Here is a 24,263-nt window from a genome sequence, read left to right on the forward strand (position 1 = left end):
ACTTGTTATGTTACATTTGATATAGTCTTCGGTATGCATGGAATATTTCATCAGCAACAATTTTAATGGAGTGCCTGGGTGGGTCAGTCGGTTAAGGGTCTACCTTCAGCTCAGGTCATGATCCCAGGGTCCTGGGATGGAGCCCCATGTTGGGCTCTCTGCTCAGTGGGGAGCCTGCTTCTCCCTCTCCTTCTGCCCCTACCCCCCCCCACCTGCTTGTGCTCGCTTGCTCTCAAATAAGTAAAATCTTTAAAAAAAAGAAACAATTTTACAACAATGACAAAAAACACCAATTCAAAGAGATACAGGCACCCCTATGTTTATTGCATTATTTGTCCGTTGATGAATGGAGAAAGAAGATGTGAGATATGTGTATGTGCGTTTGTGGGTGTGTACACACACATATATATGGAATATTATGCAGCCATAAAAATAATGAAATCTTGCCATTTGCAATGATATGGTTGGAGCTAGAGAGTATAATGCTAAGCAAAATAAGTCAGCCAGAGAAAGACAAATACCATATGATTTCACTCGTGTGGAATTTTTTCTAAAGATTTTATTTTATTTAAGATTTTATTTATTTGTCTAACAGAAAGAGTGCGCACGAGAGAGTACATGCAGGAGGAGCAGCAGAGGGAGAAGGAGAAGCAGGCTCCCCACTGAGCAGGGAGCCTGCATGGGGCTCCATCCCAGGACCCTGAGATTATGACCTGAGCCAAAGGCAGACGCTTAACTGACTGAGCCACCAAGCGCCCCCATATGTGGAATTTAAGAAGCAAAACAAACAAGCAAAGGGAAAAAAGAGAGAGAGAGAAATCAAGAAACAGTCTCTTGAGGTACCTGGGTGGCTCAAATAAATACATAAAATCTTAAAAAGAAAGAAAGAAAAGAAACAGACTCTTAATTATAGAGAACAAACTTGTGGTTGGGGAGGTGGGACATGGGTAAAAAAGGTGATGGGGATTAAGGAGGGCACTGGTCGTGATGAGAACCAGGTGATGTATAGAAGTACACTATATTATACACCTGAAACTAATAAAACACTGTATGTTAACTAACTGGAATTAAAATAAAAACTTAAAGGGGCTCCTGGGTGACTCAGTCAGTTAAGCATCTGCTTTTGGCTCAGGTCATGATCCCCCGGGGGTCCTGGGATTGAGCCCTGCATTGGGCTCCCTGCTTGGTAGGGAGTCTGCAGCTTCCTCTCCTTCTGCCCCACCCCCTCCACTGTGCTCTCTCAGGCGTATGCGTTCTCTCTCTCAAATAAATAAAATCTTTTAAAAAATAAATAATTAAAAATATATCAACCATAAAAATTTTAAATAACCTTTAAAAATAAATAACACATTAAAAACTATTAAAGCTATATGAAGAACTGCTTTGAGAATCCTGCCTGGGGTAACGGGATTTGGTGAATTCTCCAGGCTCCTGCTATCCTTTTCCTTCGGAAGTAACTTAATCCACTCATCAGGGGCTCAGAAGAGGTCTGTGGTGTGCCAGGCAGCCACAGGGAAAGCCATTCTAAATTATTTATGGAGTATTGACCAGGTATGCAGCCTTATGCTGCGCTGTGTGGAGACCAACATGAAGACTCAGCTTCTTCGCTCATGGTTGGCGTCTCTCTCAGGATGGAGGAGAGAGCACAGAATGTACTTCGAGACTGAATGAAGGTGGACAGCTGTGCCCCCTTCTGCACAGGCTTTTTAGCATGAAGTCTTTGATCTGTGTCCTTCAGCTGATGTGGAGTCAGAAGTGTGAGGAGATTATCTTCAGAACACCCTGGACTGGGTCTTGTACCCCTCGGGACTGAAAGGTGATGGTCACTTTTTCCCTAGTAGACATGAAGCTAGTCTTTTATCTCCCCAGCATTCCCATCCCCTTAGAGGCCCATGTCACTGCAGACCAGAGAGCGTGGGACTTTATCTGGGTTCTGCTTCCTCCATGGGGCACCAGGTCCTGGGCAAGAGAACTTGGCAGGCTCTCCCCATGGCCGCCTTATTCCTCCTCCTTCCGTTCCTATGTGGACCCCCCCGGGCTGCTGCAGGTAAGGAGCAGGAGGTGGGGGATTCTTTGCCTATTCCAAAGGTTGTAAGGAACTACTGCTATTTCTCCTTAGAGGCCTGGGGAAGGCATCTGACTCAAGAAGATAGATTTACCCCAACTGACTCCCCCTGCCTCTAATTCTGGGGAAGACCCAGAGACAATGAGGGTCCAGGTCATGTACAGTTTCTTTCTTTTTTTAATGTTTAATTTTTAATTTATCTATCTATCTATCTATCAGAATGAGAGAGCGAGAGAGCGAGTGAGCAAGTGAGCATAAGCAGGGGGAGCAGCAGGCAGAGAGAGAAGTAGGCTCTCCGCTGAGCGGGGAACCCAATGCCGGACTTAATCCCAGGACCCTGGGATTGCGACCTAAGCAGAAGGCAGGTGCTTAACCAACTGAGCCACCCAGACGTCCCTAATGTTTAATTTTTTAATTTTGGGAGCTTTTGTTTTGTTTTGTACAGTCTATTTCTTTTCTTTTTCTTTCTTCTTCTTCTTTTTTTTTTTTTTGGTTATGTATAATTTCCCTTAGAAAATAAGAATAGATGAGAAAATGCATCCAATGAGAGGAAGAGAAAGGGCCTTTGCCAACTATTCTAGCCTTTTTTCTCTTGCCTTCAGATTCCCTCACCGACTGGAGGAGAGGGGAGGAAGGCCCTGCCCTCTCCTCCCCTCCTCACTTTTTTGTAGCTGTCACTTGAGAAACGTGCTCATAGACAGATCCATGCTGGGAGATCCCCGAGAGGGCAGAAGCTGGGGGTTGGAGGTCAAGTGGGAGCTGTTGATCTGATGGAGCTTTCTAGTCTCATACAACCTCCACCCCGCAGACAACATCCAGACCATCTATGTAGCCTTGGGGGAGGCAATGGAGCTGCCATGTCCCTTACCACCCACGCTGAGTGGAGACGAACTCCTGTCCTGGCTCCGCAGTCCTGTAGCAGGCTCCTCCACCGCCCTGGTGGCCCAAGTCCAAGTGGCCAGACCAGCCCCGGACCCTGGGAAGCCCATAAGGGCATCGAGGCTCAAAGTGCTGGGGAACTACTCATTGTGGCTGGAAGGGGCCAAAGAGGCAGACGCCGGTCGGTACTGGTGTGCCGTGCTGGGTCAGCACCACAAGTACCAGAACTGGAGGGTGTATGATGTCTCCGTGCTCAGAGGTGAGTGAAGGCATGTGGATTAGGGGCCACTGGGGACCAGGAAGTCCAGCAGAGAACTAAGAGGTCCCTCTCTCCCCACAGGATCCCAGCTATCCGCGAGGGCTGCAGATGGATCCCCCTGCTCTGTCCTTTTGTGCTCTGTGGCCCCTGCCAGACGCCTAGACTCTGTGACCTGGCTAGAGGGAAAGGGTTCTGTGAGGGGCCATGTACAGTCATTTTGGGGAGATGGAGCTGCCCTGCTCTTGGTGTGTCCTGGGGAGGGGCTCTCTGAGCCCGGGGAACACAGACCAAGAATCATCCGCTGCCTCGTGCCTCACCACAAAGGAGTCAGCTTTAGCCTGGCAGGTAAACTGAGGGAGAATGTGGGAGAGGATATTGCCTCTGGTGCATTCCGCACCTGCTGGCTAGGGGAGGAGCACGAGACTTTGTACTTGGCCAGATTTGGGTGGGGGATTATTTCTGGTGGAACAGACCATCACCTGTAGGAGGGGGGCTTTTTTCTCCCTGACTAACTCCCTAACAGAGAAGGGGGTTGTTTAAGCCAATTCTCTGGTGGAGTAGACCATTGGCCAAAAAGGGTGAGGAGGACTCTGGCAGAATATACCATTACTTAGAAATAGGGTAATCTATGTCTTTTGTGGACTATCTCCTAGCAGAGAGGAAGAGAAGAAGAATTATTGATGGGGGAATTGTCTTTTGAAGAAAAGATATATGTGCTATTGTTATAACGACTACTGAGAGTGAAAATAGAAGGGGAAAAATATATATAATTGTTTTATAATTAGAAGTCCATTATACACAGACGAATGCTATTGGATGTAGAATAACCCATTAACAAGGCAGGAGGGAGGAGCAAATGGCAATTATTTTGGTAAGCAAAGGCCAGGTAGAGTGACTGGGTCTCTCTACAACCTCAGCACCGAGTATGGCACCTGGCATTTGGTGGGCACTCAGGGAATGCTTATGGAGTAAATGAGTGAAAAAATGAATGAATTGGAAGGCACTACTTTTTCCTGCAAGTTTGGATTACTATTAAGGATTTGAGGAAAGATTGCAGTTATGGCTGACGGTCTGCTCTGGAGTTAGCTGTCCATATGTGGGTGGGGGTGTGTCGATATTCGCTACCAACAGGGCTTGACGGGGTCAGCATGAGAGGCTTGAAAATGGGCCAAGTGGATTGGTGGAAACTGGGGGCAAAGAAGCTTATGAAGTTTTTTTTGGTGGGAAGAGCCCACTAGACTATGAGGGGAAGCCTTTCTTTGGGGCACAGGAACAAACCCCTCACCACCTCCCTCCTTATCCCTATTGTCTTGCCCTTACTGTAGCCTCCATGGATGCCTCCCCTGCCCTCTGTGCCCCTTCCACGGGCTGGGATGTGTCCTGGATCCTGATGCTGTCGCTCACAGTGGGTCAGGGGTTCACCATCCTGGCCCTCAGCGTCATGCTCTGCAGACAGAGGGTCCAGGGGGCTCAGCGCCAAGGTGAGTCCCTCCCTCCCAGAGGGAAAGAAGAGAACATGTGGGTGTGAGGCAGAGGGTGGAGCTCACATCTTGCCTCTATACCCGATCTTCTCCAGGGGAGGAGGATGGTAAGAAATATAGCTCTGAGTTATCTGGTGATTTCTCTGCTGTACCCCAGGTGGCTCCTTCTTCCCAGATGCCTCGATTCCTCAGTTCAAACCTGAAATCCAGGTCTATGAGAACATCCATTTGGCCCATCTCAGGTGAGGAACACTAGGGGGTGCAGGCTTAAATCCCAGAGGAGACTGGGGTTGGGGTGGGTATGGGGGTCTCCGTTCCTGAGGAGTTGGAGAATGGAAGTATGCTTAATCTGTCTTTCTACTTCACAAAACCCACAGCCCACCTGCTCCCAAGATCAGATGATCTCCGTGACATCTGCTGGAAGTGTGACCTGCTGTCTCTCTGGCCATTTGGCACCTGAAGGCTTCGCCTGAAAACCTTGGCAAGGGGGGAAGGGCTGAGAGTGCTACTTTACAGCTGGTCTCCAGCAGCCAAGCTATGTGTGTGTGTGTGTGTACGTGTGCGTGTGTGCGTGTGCGTGTGTGTGTGTTTTGGGGAGGCACTGAAGGAATGCAGAAGCATTATTCTGTGATGTCACCTGTGAGAAGGTGTAGTCTCCTGTTTCATAGCAGCCAGTGAAGGGGCAGCCCTGAGTCCCCAGTACCGTGGGATTGAGGGGAGCCCAGGGTGGCTGACGAGGGGGTGAGGAGGGGTGGGGATGGGCAGAAACGAGATAGAAGAATCCAGAGACTTGAGCAATTGTGGAGAGTCAGTCTTGGGGAAACCACAGGACAAACGGAGGGAACTGAAGAAGAGGGAAGGGAAGGGACTCAAGTTAGAGGAAAGAGACGGGCAGAGAGGGAAAACAACAGAAGCACCAAGCGGGAGGACTGAATAACAGAGAATGGGAAGACTCGGGTTGCCTCTAAATTAAGCCAGGTCACCCCCCACCCCCATCCCCTCATCCCCACTCAATCTTATTCGCACAGAGAAGTTGAGGGAGAACACGCACCTTTAATCAGACCTCAGACTTCCTTGCATGGATGGGGAGGGCACTGACTCAGGATGGGGGTGGTTATGCTTAGTCCCCACTCCGAGTCACCCTCCTTATCCTAGCGCTTCATGTGGCGTCCGGAGCAGTGAGAGGCTTATCAACATCCTGACATCCTGGGAGCCCCAAGAGTCACATGCTATCTCCCTGCGTAGAGGGAGTGTCCACAGGGGTGGGTGGGTGGATTCCCTGGTGGGGTGTGTCCTGGGCTGTCTGTGAACCACGGACAAGCCTGGGCTGGTCAAGCAGGGGAGGCCACTGATGCTCCTAACTGGTCCATTCCCAGTGTCAGGCAGAGAGGAACTAGACTGCCCACCACGCCCTCACAGGCAGCTCCACCAGATGCCCTTTTGTGAGTCTGCTCAAGCTTGGGCCTCCCTGGAGAAAAGCTTTCGCGGAAGTCTCACCGAAAGCCTTCATGCTACAGCTAAGCTATTAGCAAGAAGCAGGACGCGAATGACACAGATGGAGAATGAGGTGAAAGTTACAGTTCAGGACCCAGCAGCCCAGCCCAACCCACCAAACAGGTCTAGTTTGTTTTGAGAGAGAGAGAGAGAGTGCGCACGCGCGCACACACACACACACACACACACACACACACACACACACACAGAGCAATGTCCCAGATAGCACTTTTATTAAATTTACTCTTCACAGTTCCCCCAAGAACCTCCCTCCTGAGTTCCCGACCTGCCAAATTAATCTTTCTAGCAAGACTGTTCTCCTCACCATACCTGGTGCCCCTTCAAGCCCCTTGCCTGGGACCCGCGGCTCCATCAAACTGCCTGCCTTGCCCAAGACCTGGAGCTGAGATAGGGCATCAGCAGTGGGCATCTAGAAAAGACAAAAGACCTAGAACAGGTGTTCTTTATGAGGCGGGGCTCTGGGCAGGTGCCTATAGGGGCTAGGTGGAACCAGGCCTGGGAGGGGTCTGGGAGGGTGTGAGGCTGGGCATCTGAGGTCTCTACAGAATTAGGTTCTTGGGCATATCTTAGATGCAGGTGTCTCGAGGGCGGTGGTGATGGGGGCAGAGTCCTGGGTTGAAGGCTGCAGATCACTGTGAAGCCAGCGGAGGAGAGGGCCTCCCCAGGTGAAGCTGGCCACTAGGAGGAGAAGGGCGGTGAGGAGGGGGCTGGGGAGCGGCCGCAGCGTGGTGGCCGTGTTGCACAGGTCCTGCTCACAGCAGTGGTGCCGCAGAGCGTAGGAGCGCGACCAGTAGGTGGCACGGCCCTGCAGAGGGCACTGGGCCCGTGGGAGGCAGCCTTTCCGCTCGATGATCTCATTCTGCTCTGTGGGACAAAGAGAGAATGCTGAGGCCCGGGGAAGGAAGGAGGCAAGGGCTGTGGGGCAACAGGGAAAGCAGGATGGATGGATGGTTGGATGGAGATTGGCCGGGAGAAGGGCCATTGGGCCCAAGTCCTACCTGAGGTGCCAATACTGATGCCACAAGCTTCATCGTCCTGACACTTGGTGGGAACAGGGTAGCAGGGTTTGGCAAAGCTGCAGGTGTAACAGCGGAGCCGACCCCGGGCAGGGGGTGGGGGCGTGGTGAGACCTGTGGGGATCCGCAGAGATCAGGAGAGGCCAAGGGGCCTGTGAGAGGCTCAAGCTCAGATCTGGGACAGGGATTCATGCAGAGAGGTGACACACAAAGTGGGGAGAGGGAAATGGGGAAAGGGAAGGAGAAGGGCAGATAGAAGTAGAAAAAGAGACATAGGGAAGGGAGGGGAGACAACTCGGGGAAAAAAAAGACACAGCAGCAAGAGGGATCCAGAGGTTGTGAGAAACGCACAGACGCGTGACAGAAGCCAAGAGAGTCAGAGAGGAAGGCAGAGAGTGACACCACAAGTCAGACCTAGGAAGGCGGGGTGGCAGTGAAGTTAAGCAGATGGTGCCGCAGACAGAGAGCAAGTAAGAATTTACACTGACCGCGGGGTCCCCGCAAAGAAGCAAGAGGTGAAATAAGGAACAGGGGAGAAGGAGGACAGAGGCATGTCAAGATGCTGCAAGGAGCAGAGAGTTATTCTCAAATGCCTTGGAAAAGAAACTTCTGGTTCCAGCTTCTCCTGGCCTGAGGCCATTCCTGGGAGCTCTTCTTTCTAAAGCCCAGGCAGCTCTCTGCTCAGCATCTTCCCCGATTCTCCCCACCGGCCCCCCTTACCCAGTGCCCCACAGAGGAACAGGATGCACAGGAAGATGCTGGAGGTGCCCATGGCTGGACCCAGGGCTCAGGAGTCTGGGAGAATGTGATCTGCACCCTGAGATCCCGAGAGCTGGAGCAACTGAGCAAGACAGGGAGGGACCAGTAAACAAACACACCTAGGGAGTGAATCTGGGGGGTGGAACCGGGACCAGATTCACCAGCCTGACGCAGTAGGGGCCATGGGCCCTCGGCTCCTGCGCCCCACACCTCTCACATCCTCCCCACCCCCTACTTCAGTCGGCTGGAGCCTTCAGGGTCTTCTCTGCTCTGTGTTTGTTGCTCTCAGCTGCGTCTGCCGCTCCAGAGTTCTGTCTGTCACCTTCCCCCTCACTCCTCCCCACCTCCCCTTGTCTCAAGCTGTTCTCGGCTCTGTCAGCTCAGCTCCCTGTCTTTGTTTGCTCCATCTTTCCCCTCTCCGTGCATTGGAGCCTCTCAAGGTCACCCTCCCAGAAGGCCTGGCCCGGGATTGTCCCGGGCGTGGTGTCTCGATGTGGAATCAAGAATACCCTCTCCCACCTGCCCCCTCCACACAAAGCTCAGCTGTGTAAGTGGGACCCCACCCAGCTTCACATCCCTTTGATCCCCCCAAGCCTCAACATTTGTACCCCATAATTATCTCTCCCAGCTTTACTACTGCGGAGGAAGGAATTAATCATGGGTGGGGCCGGAGGGACAGATGTGTTTCCACTGGGGGGAGGTTCAGAAAGACAGGAAGGAATGCAGAGAAAGTATATAGGAGGTGGTGGTAGATTCTGGAAAACTGAGGTTAAGACATTGAGGAGGAGAGCCTGATCTGGGGAATCAGAGCAGGGATGTGTCAGGAGTAAGACAGGGGATGGAGGAGGGCAGAGGAGACGGATATCCTTTTTTTTTTTTTTTTTTAATCTCAGGATCTCTTTATACTCTTAAAAATTACTGAAGACCCAAAAGATCTTTTCTTTGTGTGAGTTAATATTGGTATTTACTATAGTATTTACTATATTCAAAATCAAAACAGAACATTTTAAATAGGTTTATTTAAAAATAAAAATAATAAACCTATTACATGTTAACAAAATACAGTTTTGTGAAAAGTAACTTCTCTCCCAACAGCAGAGGAGTGTGGCTCTACACTTTGGGAATTACGTAGAAGTCAGGCTGAATGGAAGATGGCCGGGTTATCACACCTGCTTCTGCGCTCAGGCTGTTGGGATATGTTGTTTTGGTTGCAGTATGCTGGGAAAAGCCGACCTTGTGTAGATATGTAGGTGGAAAAGAAAACCACCGAGGGCCCTCTGGCCAGGAGTTCTGGGGCCACAGCTTGAGCACCACTGAGGATGGAGGGATCTGGGGATTCCGGAGGATGGAGGATGCCAGCAGCTCTTTCTCCCGCGGGGGGCCCTCCCTGTCCCCAATGGGGCCCCAGTGCCTGCTGGGGGAGATTCTTTCCTCCCTTTTTATTGCCCTATAAAGCACAAGGCAAGGGGGATATAAGGCTGGCTGATCAGAGCCAGGGAGAGGGGAAGGGAGAGAGGTGATGCTGACACAATGAACTCCCTACTTGCCACGGTCCTGATCGGCATCCTGCTGGGGTCTGCCTTGGGTAAGGAGGCAGCCAAAGCCTGGCCCCCTCTACCAGCTGGCTCCCGGTCAGCTCAGGTCAAGCGCCTCTTCTCTCCTGCCAGGAAACCACAGGCAGTGCTTCGAGTGCAAAGGAGGCCCCAGCAGCTCCTGCAAAGAAACGGTGACCACCTGCGGGGAGGAGGGGCGTTGTGGCTTCCCAGAGCGCAAGCCCCAGCCTGGCCAGGGGCAGAACAAGCTGTCTGGAAACCGTGAGTCCTCAGTTTCTCCCTCTTCCCCCAGCCCTCCCCTGCCTCCAGCTCCTACTTGGATCCTTCTGGTGTCCAGAACCTTCCAGGCTCAGTCTGGCTCTGGGCAGATGGCGCCATGGCAGAGCAGAGCAGTCCGTAGCCGCTAGTGGCTCTGGCACTGAGCCCCTCAGCAGCCCACCGTCCACGTACTCCCACCTTCTCCTCTTCACTCTCCGGAGTCTCACAGGCCATTCATTTGTAAGTGGTTGAAAAAGTTCTGTCCCTTGAAGGTAGGGGCCAAAATATTAAGCCAAACTTGCAGACATTAGCTAAGGACCTGGGTGTGTGTGTGTGTGTGTGTGTGTGTGTGTGTGTGTGTGTGTGTGATTTTGAAATTATTTTTGATTGACAGAAAAGTTGCAAAAATAGTAGAGTTCCTGTATATCCTTCACCTCCCTTCCTCTAATGTTAGCATCTAATATAACCATAGTACAATGATCAAAATAAAAAAATAACACTGGGACAATACTATTGACTAGGGGCACTTAGGTGGCTCAGTCGATTAAGCTCCTGACACTTGATTTCAGCTCAGATCATGATCTCAGGGTCCTGAGATCAAACCCTGAGTTGAGCTTCCTGCTCAGCAAGGAGTCTGCTTAAAGATTCTCTCCCTCTCCTTCTGTTCTCTCTCTCTCAAATAAATAAATAAATCTTAAAAAAAAAAAAAGTACTACCAACTACTCTACAGACCTTATTCAGTTTAGCCGGATGTGCTACTCATGTCTTTTTTTCTGGTCCTATAGCCAAACCAAATGAGAGTGCGTCTACCCGGTGCTCAGCAAGCCAATGAAATCTGACACAGGGTTTTTGCAGTGAAGAGAGATAGGCTATTTATTGGAGTGGTGCCGCCCAGAGGAGTGGGGAGCTGATGCTCAAAATCCCACCCCTGCCCCTTGACAGCTTGCACGTGAGAGTTTTTGAGGGCAAAATTGGGGCTAGGGGTTTTCTGAGAAGGTGGGCGCTATTGACTGGAGGCCTGCGAGGTCATGCTAGCAGGCGCTCTGCTGCCACTTCGTCTGGTCCCCTGGAGGTCTTTTCCATCTCCAGAGACTTGGAATCTAAAAAATACCTTTATTCTCTATGTTAGACATTTCGTTAGGCATATCCAACGATATGTCTTTCGGATAGCACTGATTAACTACTCGTCCCGCAGGTTCCTTTGAGTGATAAGCAAGCATTCCTACCCCTTGAGCCTAGGCGTGTGTGTTCTTCGGCCGGTCCGGCTGTGCCTGTGGGTGACGGGACATTTTCCACCTGAACTGACAAGAAGGATGTTGGCTTCAGTCCGGGACCCAAACCAGGATCCCGCATTGCATTTAGCACTGTCTTCTTAGTCTTCTCCGGTCTGCGACAGTTCTGCGTCTTTGTCTTCCATGACCTTGACACTTTTCAAGAGTCCCCATAAGTTATTTTAGAGACCATCCCTCAATTTAGATTTATCTACTATTTTCTCATAATTAGATTGCAGTCATGAATTTTTGGCCAGAAAAGCACAGAAGGGAGGTCGGTCCTTTTCAGTGCCATCGAATCAGAGGGCTCACGATGTCGATGTTAATTTTGGTCACTTGGTTTCATGGAGGTGTTTTTTGGAGGGGGCAGAGAATCCCTTTGGGCTCCTTGAAGTCACATCCACTCTGCCCTAGAAGGCAAGCCCTCAAGTCAAGAGTCCAACACCCCAGTCTTGTTCTCTCTCTCAGCCTCAGTGACCTTGATTCATCACTATCCAGACTGCATGGCGGCCCATCATTGCAATCAAGTGGAAACAGAGTTGGTGGGAGACGTGACTTACACAGCCCACAGGGACTGCTGCGTCGGAGACCTGTGTAACAGCGATGTGGCAAGCACTGCGGCCCCGCCACGCATCTTGACTACAGCAGCCACTGCCCTGGCCTTGCTCTTGCCAGCACTGTGGCGAGGCTAGTAGGCTTGGGAAAGGGAGGGGAGCAAGGAAGCAGAGGAACAAAGGAGATCCGAGGTGAGAAGACAAACACCCCTCTGTGAGCCATTAAAATCTATCCACCGCTCTAGAGCTGACTGGAAAATGCCATCTATCTTTTGTTTTGGGAGAATTGCACGAGTTTTATGGGGACATCCATGCTCTAGTTACAAAGTGTCAGAGGACTTAGTTACAAGAGTGTGCTCCTTTTTTTTTTTTTTTTTTTTTTAAAGATTTTATTTATTTATTTGACAGAGATAGAGACAGCCAGTGAGAGAGGGAACACAAGCAGGGGGAGTGGGAGAGGAAGAAGCAGGCTCATAGCGGAGGAGCCTGATGTGGGGCTCGATCCCACAATGCCGGGATCACGCCCTGAGCCGAAGGCAGACGCTTAACCGCTGTGCCACCCAGGCGCCCCAAGAGTGTGCTCCTTAACCAATGAAACCCCAAAGGGCAATGGAGACTCTGCCCTAAGTGACTCCTGGATCCTATTGCTAGGGAGAATCCTCCCTAGCAGTGAGGACCACTGAGGGGAGTGGGCTCTGGGCTGAGTTGGGGTCACCAGGAATCAAAGAACCTGGTTGGGTTTGTTCTCCCCTCTCCCGTTTGCAACTTGGTTCCCAATGTGAATCTATAGGATTGAGAAAGGAAACGCAAGCACCATGATGGGAGGATTGCTTGGTGCCCTGCTTAGTAACCTGGCCATGTGAGCCCCTTGAGTCTAACCTGAGGGACTGGGGCTTGCTACGAGGATCCCCATGCAGCCCTCCTAGCCTTTTGGGGGAGCCCTCAAGCCAGGCTGCAACTCCTTCTTGGCAGAACATCAAAGGTGTGCGCTAAATTTGGGATAAGGATTGTTGCTCCAAACCCTGGGACCTGTGTGCCAATCCCAGACACAGGAAGGAAGGATGGAGGCCTGAAAAACTCGTTTCTCCATTCGCCTCAGCCCAGCCTCCCAGGGAAACTACCTGGAGGGTTCTTGGAGAAGGGCAGGAGCTGAGAGTGTTATTTCCTGAGAGGGGGCCTCTGACAACAGGTCTTTTGACAATAAACACACAATTTATCAGACATAGACATTTATTACTCAAAATGCAAAGAGGTGAGCATGCGTATGAGGTATGTATGGGGGCCAGGGTTTGGGGAATCAACCCCGTACAGTGAGGTCATCAGGTCTTTCCTGGGAGCCTTTGCAGGGGACAGGACAGAAGCCCTGTTTCAGGCCCAGATCTCTATCCCTCCCCACGCTGGGCACAGTAGAGTGCAGGACACAAAGGGCAGAGCTCTTCTGGGGACCAGTGGAGGATCTGGGAGGTTGAGAGGGATGTGGGAAGGGACTCGGGAAAAGCCAAGTGGAGGATGTAAGGTGGAAGGATGGGTGGGGAGACCACTGTCTAATTAAAGAAATGTGAAGAGCCTGGAGAAATGCTTTTCTGAGTGAAGGGAGTTAAGGAGAGACCAGTGTAGGGAGCTGGCGGACAAGGAGACACAGGGCTAAACTCAGGCTAAGACAGGTGGGAGGAGGGACAGCCATGGAATGAGTCTCAGTGCAGCAGCCAGAGGCCAAGGCCAGCCACAGAGGTGAGGAGGACAAGGGCCAGGGCTGGGGTGGGCCGAGGGGCTGGGCTATTGCAGTTGTCTTTGTTGCAACAGGTGGTGTTATAGGTCAGGCCTAGCTTGTGGTTGGTTTGGTTGAAGGTCTCCCGACAAGGTTCTTCCGGTGTGCCACATCGAAGGTTGGAGAAAACCCACATCTTACCTGAGGGTAGGAGTGGGCCATGGGGTCAGCTAGGACGGGTGCCTGGCCTGCCTATGTCCACCTCCCCTCCCCATGCACCCACCAGGCTTCCTTCCTGACTCTTCCCATGGCCCTCCCCTCCTTATCTCTTCTCAGTAAGTCTGACTGTCCTCCTGCACTTCTGTCCCCCACCGCCCTCACGCCCATCTTGGTCCTTGGACTTGTGGCTGTGAGGCCTTGGACTTGTTACTGTCTACAATACATGTAAAGTCATAGAATGGTGCCTGGCACATAAGAATCCTTGGCCAAATATCATCATTGCTGGGACTGTCCCATCTCAGTCTGAGCCACAGTTGGGTCTCGGCCCTCGCCATAGAGTCTCCCACCGGCCCCCTCTCCCCACTAAAGAGGGGGATATTACCGAGGTACACATTTGTTGTGAGGCACTGCTGTCCTGGTTCCAGGCGGCAGGATTGCCGGTCCACACAGCCCAGCACGGGCACCTTGTAGCAGGAGTGACAGCGAATGTCAGCTGGGAAGACACAAGTCAGGCTGACGTGATGGGGTGTCTGACTCACCTGAGGACCAGCCGAGCTGTGGGGTAGGGTGGAGAAGAGCCAATCAAGTAGGTGTTCTGACCTGTTGGGTTTGGTGGTGACAGAGCAGGTGAGTGAAGCAGAAAAAGTGGAAGTGGGTGAGGGTGGAGTTGTTGCTCTGTGAATGTCTACACCCTAAATATCGTCCTGCACCCCACCCCATTGGGGATGAGTCAAGAGGGGCAGAGCTACCAACAAAAACATGGGGCTAGGGATAGATGGAATGTGAGAGTACCGTGGGCAAGGAATGGAGGAGGTGGGGGAAAAGACGAAGGAATTCAGAAGACGTCACAGACGGAGACTTGAAATGGGAAGAAATACTACAAAGAAAAATCATGTTGTTGTTGGGGTGCCTGGGTGGCTCAGTTGGTTAAGCGTCTGTCTTTGGCTCAGGTCACAACCTCGGGGTCCCACGATCGAGCCCCACATTGGGCTCCCTGGGAGCCTGTTTCTCCCTTTCCCTCTGCAGCTCCCCCTGCTTGTGCTCGCTCACCCTCTCTCAAATAAATAAAATCTTAAAAAAAGATTTGACAGAGACAGCAAGAGAGGGAACACATGCAAGGGGAGTGTGAGAGGGAGAAGCAGGCTTCCCGCCGAGCAGGGAGCCTGATGCAGGGCTCGATCTCAGGACCCTGGGATCGTGACCTGAGCCGAAAACAGGCACTTAACATCTGAGCCACCCAGGCGCCCCTCAAATTAATAAAATCTTAAAAAAGCACCAATAAATAAAATAAAAATCATGGTTGCAACACTTGCATCAATGGCTTGGGACTTGAGGCTGGCAACAAAGCCACCTGTGGCCAGCGTTAGCAATTTACTCTCACCACCTGGGGCCACCACGAGAGTGGGCAGAGGAACCGGACCCGAGTGGGATCCTCTCACCCCGGCAGCTCTCGAACAGGAAGGAATAATATGTGGGGAGAAGATAAGCAGGTACTGTCTGAGCACCTTATGAGAATGGAGAGGGTGGGTGCAGAAAGTGTCACCCTCCAATCTCCCACCTCAGCTAATTCTAGGCTTGCATGAGCCAAGTTTGGTGAAGGTGGGGTTCAATCCAAGGGTAGAGGAGCCCAGTGACTGCACCTCTGTGGAACAAATCCACTTCATCCTGGGGGCGAGCAGCCCTGGCATTCCCACCCTAGAAGGCTGGGGTATCTCTCTAGTTCCCCAGGAGGTTCTGGGAGATCACTGGGACCCTCCAGAAAGCTTGTGTCCCTGAGGGTATGCTCCCCAGGGAATAGCAGCGCTGAACTAGTAAAGGCCACTGCTTGAAGGACAGAACAGAATCGAAGGAGTAGGTGGGGAGGGTGGGGCGCACAAGAAGCCCCAGGCTGGATGCCTAGGTTTCTGGGAGGACTCCGCTGAGTGCAGGTGGTGAGGGGAGAAAGCAGTAAGCTGGGTTTGGTCATGGAATGGGGGACAGGGGACCTGGAGCCCTGGCAGGTTAAAAGAGTGGGTCTTGGAGGTGGGGAGAAGTGTGAAGGACACATGGATCCTTGAGAAATGGAACAAGGGCCCTGTCACAGGGAGGCGTGGGAGAGCTGTGCTGGCTGGGGCTAGGGATTCTTGGGATCCCGAGCAGTGGGCAAAGGAGGGCAATGGGTGGGGTAAGGTGTAGAAGTCCCTAGGGCCCCCCGGTGCTCACCTGAGACCCAGCAGAGCAGAGCAGACAGGGTGAGCAGGAGAAGGCCTTTCATGATGAGGGTCCCGGGGATGGTAGCTAGTGCAGCAGCTGAGAGAGATTTTCAGGGATCCAGCTCTGCGAGTTGAGTGGCCTTTTTGGAATTTATAATCCCAACGGTCCCTCCCTTCCCTGCCTCTGGTGGCCCCTCCTTCCCCATTTACACCCAGATGACCAGGGGTGGGGAGGGACTAAGCAGAACTCGGTGAGGGAGTAGGGATGGGAGAGAGGGGTAGTGCAGGGTAGGTACACTCAGGGCCAGCTCCATTTTGGTTCTTGGTTTCAGGCCAAGACACCCCTCCTGGTTTCCAGCTGACAGCCCTGCCTGCCCAGTCCTCTAAAAAGGCATCATCAAGGCCCCTGTGATGTTACAGCGGCTGTGGTGGCAGTGCCGCCTGCTTCCTGGGAAATGGGCAGTGTGGTGCGGCCCACACTAATTGCCCAGTTTGGGTTCCTGGGGGGCGTTGGTAGGGGCATGTGAGCAGAAACTGAGGACAGAAGGGGCCAACTTAATCTGGATTCAGCCTTGACATGGTCTTCCCAACCCCTGCTCAGCCACAGGATGAAGGATGAAGGGTTTGTGATGTCAACAAGGGCTTCTGTGATGTCACAACAGCAGAGGCATAGGCTGGGGCTGCCTGCCGAAGTGCTGCCTCAGGCGCATAGAAGGTTCTTGGAACCTGCCCTGGCTAAACGAGGGCTTGGCCTGGCCTGGGTTGCTCTAGTTCAGTGAGGGCCAATGATGTCCAGGGTGTGGGGCATGTGGCCGGCTCCAAAGTGTCTCCCAAATCAAAACCTGCCAGTTTGGGTGGAGGACCATTGGCCAGGAGGGACAGCGTGGGCACAGAGAGGTGAAGTAGAACCTAGAACAAGAACAGAAGTTGCAATGATGGTAATGGTGAGCAGCCAGGGCTTCTGTGTGCCCGCCATTGTTCTAGGCGGTTTAGATGTATTACTCTTTTTATTTCTCAATACTCTAGAAGGTAGGTGCTTTTATCCCTGTTTTACAGATGAACGAACAGGCCCAGAGAAGTTAAACGACTCGCCCACGTCACTCAGCTAGTAGTTGGCGAAGGCAGGACTTGAACTCAGACAGCCAGGATGCTCGGGGCCACTGCTACCCTGCAGGAGTCAAAGTACCAGAAAGTGCTTCTGTAACCAGTCTGAGTACCACTTTCAACTGAGTATTGTTTGAGGGTTGTGAGCGAGCCAGCGAGGACTCCCAGAGGGATCCAGGCAGCTGGTAGCCCCGCCCCGCTCTTATCGGAGCCCCCAACGCGCCCCTCCCCACCCCCCAGTTTCCCTCCGGTCTCCTTCGCTGATACACTCGCCTCCTATCCCTACCACATCCCAGCCATGGCTCTGGTTCTGCAGCTGCTGCCGTTGCTGCTGTCAAGGGCCCAGGGGGACCCCGGGGGTAAGCCATCTCCCCCTAGGAAAATTGGAATGGAAGCGAAGAAAGACTGAGGGAGGGGCGAGCGATGGGGAGGGGAGGGTTGATGTGTGTGGGATGGTCCAGGCTGGCGGGAGCGCAGAGGAAAGGGGAGAGGGGGCAGAGGGAGGAGACGGGAGTGGGGTTCGGCTCGCCCTGTGGACTTGCCCTAACCCCTGTCTCCTGCAACCCCAGCTTCACTGGACGGCCGCCCTGGAGACCGGCTGAATTTCTCCTGCGTAGGGGTCTCGCATCCCATCCGCTGGGCCTGGGCCCCTAGCTTCCCGGCCTGCAAGGGCCTGGCCAAAGGACGCCGCCCAATCCTGTGGGCCTCATCGAGCGGGACCCCCACCGTGTCTCCAGTCCAGCCCTTTGCTGGTCGCCTACGTGCCCTGGACCCTAGTATCCGGCGGCTGGAGCTACTCCTGAGCGCGGGGGACTCAGGCACCTTTTTCTGCAGGGGCCGCCACGAGGAAGAAAGCCGAACGGTGCTTCACGTGCTAGGGGACGGGGCTGATTGCAGGGCACCGGGGCCTACCCACGGTAGGTCCAGGCCTTTGCTCACGGCACTTAACTCGGACACACACCCTCGGGAGGGAGAGAGGCCTTGGCTGGGGGGTTCCTGGGCGGGAGCGCTAGTTCTCTGTCTTCACACCCCTGACTTCAGTATCCACCACCACCCCGCCCTCCCTTCCCCCAGGGTCCATGAATCCCCAGCTCCTGATCCCCCTGCTGGGCGCTGGGCTGGTGCTGGGACTCGGGGCGTTAGGCGTGGTCTGGTGGTGGCTCAGGTGAGCACAATGGGCGGGGCCTGGTTAAATGGGTCGCGACCAGAGGCGGGAGGGGCAGGACCATAACCTTCTCAGACAGAAGCTAGACCTAGAGCTCCAGCGTGTGGTTTAGAGAAGAAGGGGGTGGGGGGGGGGTGGAGGTCAACACTTGGGCCGAGGCCGCAGGCTGGTAGGCGGAGCCCTGGCTAGGGAGGCGAAGCTAGAGCCTGAGCTGGATCAGAGCGTGGGCGGAACTATCTGTGGGGGTGGAGCCTAAATTGTTTTGCGGGTCTGAGCCTTCGAGTTGCTGGGTTGCTGTTGGCCCCGAGGAGGACGAGAGACAAAATTGGTGGCTCTCAAAGACTTATACATCCGTTACAGACGATCACCCCCGCACCCGCCTCGACCACTCCCCAGATTTGGTGAGACTAACTCCACCCCGTTTTCCTTCTACTGCTCCCACATTTCCCACCTCTCAATTCCTGAGTCTGAGCCCTTGCTGGGAGCACAGTGTAAGTCACTCCCTCTCAGTTCTTCAGCTCTGTCTCCGCTATACAGATCCACTCGTGAAAGTCAAGCCCCAGAGGCCAGTAAAGGAGGAGGAGCCTAAGACTGCAGGGGACCTGGACCAGGAGGCGGTAAGGGCCTGGGGATTGGAAGGGGGTTGGCCAGAATCCCCGAGAAAAGTAGACCGAGAAAGAGGTCTGAATCCCCGAATCCTCCAGCGAGTCAGACTTCTGAGACCTTCCTGCCTTCCTCCCCATCTTTCAGAGCCTGCTCTACGCAGACCTGGATCATCTGGCCCTCAGAAGGCCCCTGCGGTTGTCCCCAGTGGTCCCGACTGATGCCTCCACCATCTATGCGGTTGTAGTTTGAAGGGAAGCCCTTATTCCAAACCTCACAAGCTGGAGGTTCCCACCTCCCCACAACTCCCCACCCCTTCTTGGCCCCTCACCTGGCAAAGAAATGCACCACAGGATAGAAATGAGTGCTAGCCTGAGCATCAGGAGCCCTGGGTTCCCTGCTATCTCTGCCACTGACCTTGCTCCTCCGGTTACCCCATATCTCCTATAACTTACATGTGTTCTTCACCACTGGTGCCCTCTCTAAACCTGATCCAGCCCTGCGTCCCTCTCTTAAGACATCAACAAGTCCTAGATAGTTGTCTGTCTTTTCCCTTCCCTCTACAGTCCAGCTCTTTGAACCAGGGGCCTACGCCTTGTCTTTTCCTTCACTCCACTCCCACTGCTCATCAGCTCTCCATGAGGTTGCCAGTGAGGTCCTAATGGCCACACCCAGTAGAGTTCTTAGCTTGGTCTTTGATTTCTTCCTTCTTTAATGCTGGCGTCTTCCTTTTGGACTCTTCTTCCTTGCTCCCAACCCCCATAGTATTCCCCACCGTTCTAGGTTCTTTATCTGACTTCCCTCTCTTCTGGTAATCTGTCATCCACAGCCAGTCCTCAGCCCTCACCTCTGCAAACACCAACTCAGAACTCTTTCCAGCTCAGATCTCAAGTAATGGGATTTCCCATTCATCCCCGGGATATCCCTGCCTGGTTGGCCGTAGGCATTTTGCCCACAGCATATCCAAAACCCAACTCATCGTCATTCACTTAATCCTCCTCTGCAGTCTCTCTTGATGAGTTGCCTAAGCCAGAAACTGGGAGTCATGCAGACCTCCTTCTGCTCACTCCCACACAATGAACCAAGTCCTGTCTTTCTATTTTAATGTCACTGTGAAATCCATACCCTTCTTCACGCCCAGGGCTGCCACCTGAATATACTCTCCTCATTTCCTCCCTGGGTGACTCACAGCCCCACCTCATCCTCTTGCCCCTGCCCTCCTCCCTGAAGCCAGAGAGATCCTCCCCAAATGTGAAGCTTCTCCTCACAGCCTGTCTTCCAGAGTTGCAGGATTTCTTTCCGTAACCTTCAGCTCTGGACCCATGGGCCCTGGCTTTGGGTACAAGGTGCTGGCAGCACTCTGCCTACCCTCCAGGCTTGTCTCTGTCACTCCACATACGCACAGCATGCCAGCCTGGGAGAGATTATCCCAGCCTCCAAATGTGCCTTCACGCCACACAAGTCCTGGGTCACCCTTCTTCCTCCTCCCCACTACCTTCCTGGCTAATTCTTCTTTAGCCCCAAGACTTAGTTGAAATGTAGTCATTTCTGGGAAGCCATGCCTGACCCTCTCTGCCCACCCCTGCATACATTTTGATCCTGCAGGCAGTCTCCCTATTTATCTCTTAGCAACAACACCCTGTGACTTGTTCCATCACAACCTGTATTTCAATTTCAATGTACTGTGAGTTCCCTGCTATCGGGAGACTGACCCTTTTATATTACTGCTAAGCCTCAGTAAATGAGTGAATGAAAATGGACGTCCCTGGAAGCCTCTCTTCTTCTTCTCTATCAACTAGGGGTGGGTTGGTAATCTACCAGTCTCTGAATCATCTGACATTTAGATAAACTGAGTGAGCCACCCTATTCTTTCTTCTCTACCTCATAAACGCTTCCCACAACAGAAATGCTATCCTGTCCGTCTTGTGCCCAAAAACCTACGATAGGGCTGGGCAGTGAGTCAGTAAGTGCCTAACGAGGGTTTGATGAATGAAAGACTAACCTCAACCTCAGATTTCAGCCCTGCCCTATCCCAGTAAGACACCAGCCACAGCCCAGTCTAAAAGGTCAGTTCTGTTTTATTAGTTCTGAGGAAGAGGACTCACCCAATGGACTCTATCCCTTTTCCCACACTAAGCCCTCCCCCCCATTTTGGGGCCTTCTCCCCACTACTACTTATTCACCGTCCTCTATCTAAGCCTCCTTCCCCTTCTACTCCCTATGCTGCCCTAACCCTGGCCAGCCAGAACCCTAAGGCCAGGCCCTCAGCTGTGGGGGCGCGTGCTGAGCACCAGGCAGAGGGAACTGAGCCCGGCGCCTGCCTTCTCCAGTTCCGAGCAGGACACAGGTACCAGGGTGACATCAGAGAGCTTCTGCAGTGCCTGCAGGGAGGACATGAAGCGGGGAGAGGGGAGTAAGACCCTGAGGCCACAGCCAGGCCCTTCTTGGAGCCAGCTCAGAGTGGCACTCCCCCCCCCCCTTGCTTCTAGAGAAGGTACCCCATCTTCATCCCACCAGGAAGGCCTGAGACTCCTTCCTCTGGTTGTTGGTGGTGGTGGAGCTCCTGCTCTCCCTCACCTCCTGGCTGTTGGGCAGGTCCCCGCCTCCACGGTGCAGGAGAAAAGGGGGCACACCAGGCAGCCCGGGTCGCAAAAAGAGACAGTCAGCAGCTGCGTCATCTGGGAGGGTCAGGGACGCGTAGGGGTGGTCTGTCAACACTGCCATCGCCTGAGAGAGAGGAAAGAGGAAGTGGTCACGTCCTAGAGCCACTGCACAACCAAGTCTGATGGCCCTACCACCATTAAGGACTGGGGACACAGCTACATTTGTTGTATAATCATGATAGGAAGCACTTCCCTTAGTATGTGTCAGGCACTGTTCTAAGCGTTTTAGTGACCTTTGTTAGGTTCCACCTCGGACACACACGCAGTTCTTACTACCCGCAACCCTCTTCTCCCCTTCTCCAGCCCCCACCAGTCAATCTCATCCATTCTTCGTCATAGCTTAGATGCCACCTTTGGGAAGTTTCCTGAAACCCGGGAAGACGATGTTAATCGACTGTGTTCCGCGTCCCTGTCCTGCTATAGTGACTTCTTGCTTTCTGACGTGTTTTCATGCTAGATGGACGGCTCCGTGAGGGCCGGGGTTGGAATTAAGTCTCTGAACCTCCCGGCTTTCCGCCTCCCGAGCCAGGAGCCACGCCCACTTTTGTTGGCCGCGCCCCAACCTGCCCCACTCCAACCCCGCCCCTCCTCACCCTGACAGCCTTTTGGGCAGCGTCGCTGCTACCAGCCACGACAGTGCGGGGTCCCCCCATGCCGCAGAGGCCGCGCAGGTGGGAGGGGCCCGATACCGGTACTGTGGAGACAGCGAAATCCTAGGGGCAACAAGGGAAATTATTCAGGGACGCGGGAGGGGTGAGGGGATTCCCTCAAACACAGATTGCTCTGGGCTCCTCCCTACTCCGCGCCCCCTCCCTGCGCCCCTCCTACCCCATCCGCTCCCCACTTCCCCAGCACGAAGCTGGTCCCGCTCCTCACCCGGAACGTGTCCGCCACGATCTCAGCTCCTCGGTGATTGGTCCACTTGGAGAGGCCTACGAAAAACTCCCGGCCTGAGCCCAGGGAGGCCGCGGAGGTTTGAGAGCGAGACTGAGCTGGAAACAAGGCCCGACGTGGCCTAGTCTCCCCAACGATGCTTCCCAATGCCAAGCCCCAGGGATGCAGGCACCTCAGCCTCACCCGTAAAGAGAACATCAGTGCCATCCAGCGTCGCGTTCTCATCCCCCATCTCCACAATCCGGAGCCCAAGGTCCTGAAGGGCTTTGCGGACTCCCTCGACCTTCGGGCAGGAAAGAGGGCGCGGGGCAGAGACATTCCCACCCGCAATTCTTAAAGCCCCGCACGTCCAGCTCCTCCTTTCCCCTTACCCTCCAATCCCCGACCCTGGTGCTCACCTCCGGCCTGCGGGCGGGACTCCAGGGACGCGTAATTAGGGCCGTGTCCCCTTGGATCACGGCGGTGTCACCAAGCAGCGGTCCCAGCGGCAGCGACTCTTCAGGAGGCAGTTCTAGCAGCTGCAGCCCCAATCGCTGCCTCAGTTTACCCCCCAGTACCCCGTGCTCCCTCTGAGCTTTAGCCAGGTCCAGAGCTGGGAGGCCAGCCCCCGCACCCTCCCCCGAAGCCAGGCTCTCCGGGACCCCCCGGATCAGGGCATGGGAGCAGCGGCCCAGCCCCTCCCCTGGCGTCCCCATCCCATCCACACAGTCTTCCCTCTCCGGCCGCGCTGATTTCTTAGTTTTCTCTTTTTACTTCACCTGCGTGGGAGAAGAGACAGAAAGGGGGAGGCAGAGAAAGAGACATCCACAGAAGGGCGTAGGGGGGTGGTTAAGAGCGCCCGGGTCTTCCTTCTGCCATCTCCGGGCGCCCCTCCCACTTCGCCCCACCCCCTCCAGACCTTCCTCTCCTGCCGACCCCATTCCATCCCGCACCCTTCTGGGTCTGCTTCTTGGGAGGGAGTCCGAGCAACAAGACCTGGACCCCTAATATTCAAAACACCTGTTGCCCCTGTTCGGGGGCTTCGCGAGGTCCCTGCTAGGCGCCCCTCTTGGCAGCCGCTAGGATGCGCTCACTCCCCAAAAATGCAACGGCCCCGCCCCCTTAACCCTCAGCTGCTCGCTGCCATAGGGACCCGAAGTGCGGCGAGGGACCCAAAGGGGTTATGGGACAGGAGGAGACAGCTGGGGAGAGATTCAGGGACAGGGAAGTGGAAGTCCTTAATGCCCAAACGAGAGAGCGGAAGAGGGGCAACGAGGGAGGAATTAGAACCTAAGGAGTTAAATAGCTTCTCTCCAACCCGGCCGGTCGTGCTGCCCCTAGCGCGACCCAGTATAAACCAGACCAAGTCCCGGAGGACTGGGAGAGGTCTAAAAACGAAATCCAAGGGGCGGGGAAACCGGGGGCGTGGTCCCAGGGAGCAGACGCCGCTCCCGGCTCCAGGACCCTGTCTCCCGGTCCATCTTCCCCAAAGTCTACCCCATTCAGCTCCGCACCCAAATTTCGGCCTCCCGCACTCTGTCCGTTGCAAGCACGGGCCCGGCACCCTCAAGCTCCGGCCCGCACACCGTCCAGGGGACATCGCCAACCCCTAGACTCACCTCCAGCGGCCACCGCGACTCCTGCGCTCTGTGATCTTGGCTGGGGTCCCACCCCCCTGAGGACAGAGTTGGTTGGAGATGGGAGTCCTAGTCTTCAAGCCTCGGGGACTGGAGCTCTTGGCTTTTGAGGGGTCCCTGGGTAGGCGAGCTCAAGAACTACGGTGGGGCGGGGGCGCGACGGTCTGGCGGCTCCGGGGCATTGTCTAAGCGGGACGGGGCAGGGCTTCTCGAGACCACGCCCATTCCGCCCTGCTACGCCGCGCCCACCCCACGGGGACCGCGTTCCCCTCCTCAGAACTCGGCCCCGCCCCGTGAGTGCTGCCCAGGCCCACCCACATCTGGCTGGCCCTGGCGGCTGGGCTGCAAATGCGACATGGACCACAAGACAGCGTTATGGTGGACCGGCACGAAAGATGGAAGCCTGACCACAAATACCCCTCTTCTAAATTCCTGGCTTCGGCCCTGAGCTAAAGGTCACTGACCCACCTTTCATTCCGTGTTACCCAC

General features: G+C 54.1%; 5 protein-coding genes across 7 annotated transcripts; 2 read left to right on the top strand and 3 right to left on the bottom strand.

Annotated features, from left to right (window-relative positions):
* The first annotated feature begins 1,967 nt into the window (after positions 1-1,967).
* LY6G6F (lymphocyte antigen 6 family member G6F) lies at positions 1,968-11,844 on the top strand. Its single transcript, XM_048225595.2, has 6 exons — positions 1,968-2,047; positions 2,874-3,203; positions 3,285-3,548; positions 4,529-4,684; positions 9,642-9,788; positions 11,525-11,844. The coding sequence occupies exons 1-6, from the start codon at positions 1,990-1,992 to the stop codon at positions 11,746-11,748; spliced, it is 1,179 nt and encodes a 392-aa protein (XP_048081552.1). The 5' UTR covers positions 1,968-1,989; the 3' UTR covers positions 11,749-11,844.
* LOC130542221 (lymphocyte antigen 6G6e-like) lies at positions 6,400-8,039 on the bottom strand. Its single transcript, XM_057304884.1, has 3 exons — positions 7,936-8,039; positions 7,198-7,329; positions 6,400-7,063 (listed from the first exon to the last, which is right to left on the bottom strand). Exons 1-3 carry the CDS (start codon positions 7,985-7,987, stop codon positions 6,747-6,749), a joined length of 501 nt encoding a protein of 166 aa, XP_057160867.1. The 5' UTR covers positions 7,988-8,039; the 3' UTR covers positions 6,400-6,746.
* Positions 11,845-12,832: 988 nt separating the features above from the next.
* LY6G6C (lymphocyte antigen 6 family member G6C) lies at positions 12,833-15,859 on the bottom strand. Its single transcript, XM_026482588.4, has 3 exons — positions 15,740-15,859; positions 13,920-14,030; positions 12,833-13,519 (listed from the first exon to the last, which is right to left on the bottom strand). The coding sequence occupies exons 1-3, from the start codon at positions 15,789-15,791 to the stop codon at positions 13,305-13,307; spliced, it is 378 nt and encodes a 125-aa protein (XP_026338373.1). The 5' UTR covers positions 15,792-15,859; the 3' UTR covers positions 12,833-13,304.
* A 1,235-nt stretch (positions 15,860-17,094) lies between these two features.
* MPIG6B (megakaryocyte and platelet inhibitory receptor G6b) lies at positions 17,095-20,361 on the top strand. Of its 2 annotated transcripts, XM_026482583.4 has the most exons (6): positions 17,095-17,192; positions 17,403-17,750; positions 17,908-17,998; positions 18,359-18,399; positions 18,536-18,615; positions 18,749-20,361. In XM_026482583.4, the coding sequence occupies exons 1-6, from the start codon at positions 17,132-17,134 to the stop codon at positions 18,851-18,853; spliced, it is 726 nt and encodes a 241-aa protein (XP_026338368.1). In that variant the 5' UTR covers positions 17,095-17,131; the 3' UTR covers positions 18,854-20,361. The 2 variants fall into 2 exon arrangements, with proteins under 2 accessions (XP_026338368.1, XP_026338369.1); XM_026482584.4 differs by lacking the exons at positions 17,908-17,998; positions 18,359-18,399.
* Positions 20,362-20,661: 300 nt separating this feature from the next.
* DDAH2 (dimethylarginine dimethylaminohydrolase 2) lies at positions 20,662-23,982 on the bottom strand. Of its 2 annotated transcripts, none has more exons than XM_026482573.4 (7): positions 23,757-23,982; positions 22,557-22,916; positions 22,342-22,441; positions 22,141-22,214; positions 21,858-21,977; positions 21,179-21,328; positions 20,662-20,982 (listed from the first exon to the last, which is right to left on the bottom strand). In XM_026482573.4, the coding sequence occupies exons 2-7, from the start codon at positions 22,851-22,853 to the stop codon at positions 20,866-20,868; spliced, it is 858 nt and encodes a 285-aa protein (XP_026338358.1). In that variant the 5' UTR covers positions 22,854-22,916; positions 23,757-23,982; the 3' UTR covers positions 20,662-20,865. The 2 variants fall into 2 exon arrangements, with proteins under 2 accessions (XP_026338358.1, XP_026338360.1); XM_026482575.4 differs by lacking the exon at positions 23,757-23,982 and adding an exon at positions 23,057-23,728.
* Between the last annotated feature and the right edge of the window lie 281 nt (positions 23,983-24,263).

Source organism: Ursus arctos, unplaced genomic scaffold (assembly GCF_023065955.2).
Source record: "Ursus arctos isolate Adak ecotype North America unplaced genomic scaffold, UrsArc2.0 scaffold_31, whole genome shotgun sequence".
Classification (NCBI taxonomy): Eukaryota; Metazoa; Chordata; class Mammalia; order Carnivora; family Ursidae; genus Ursus; species Ursus arctos.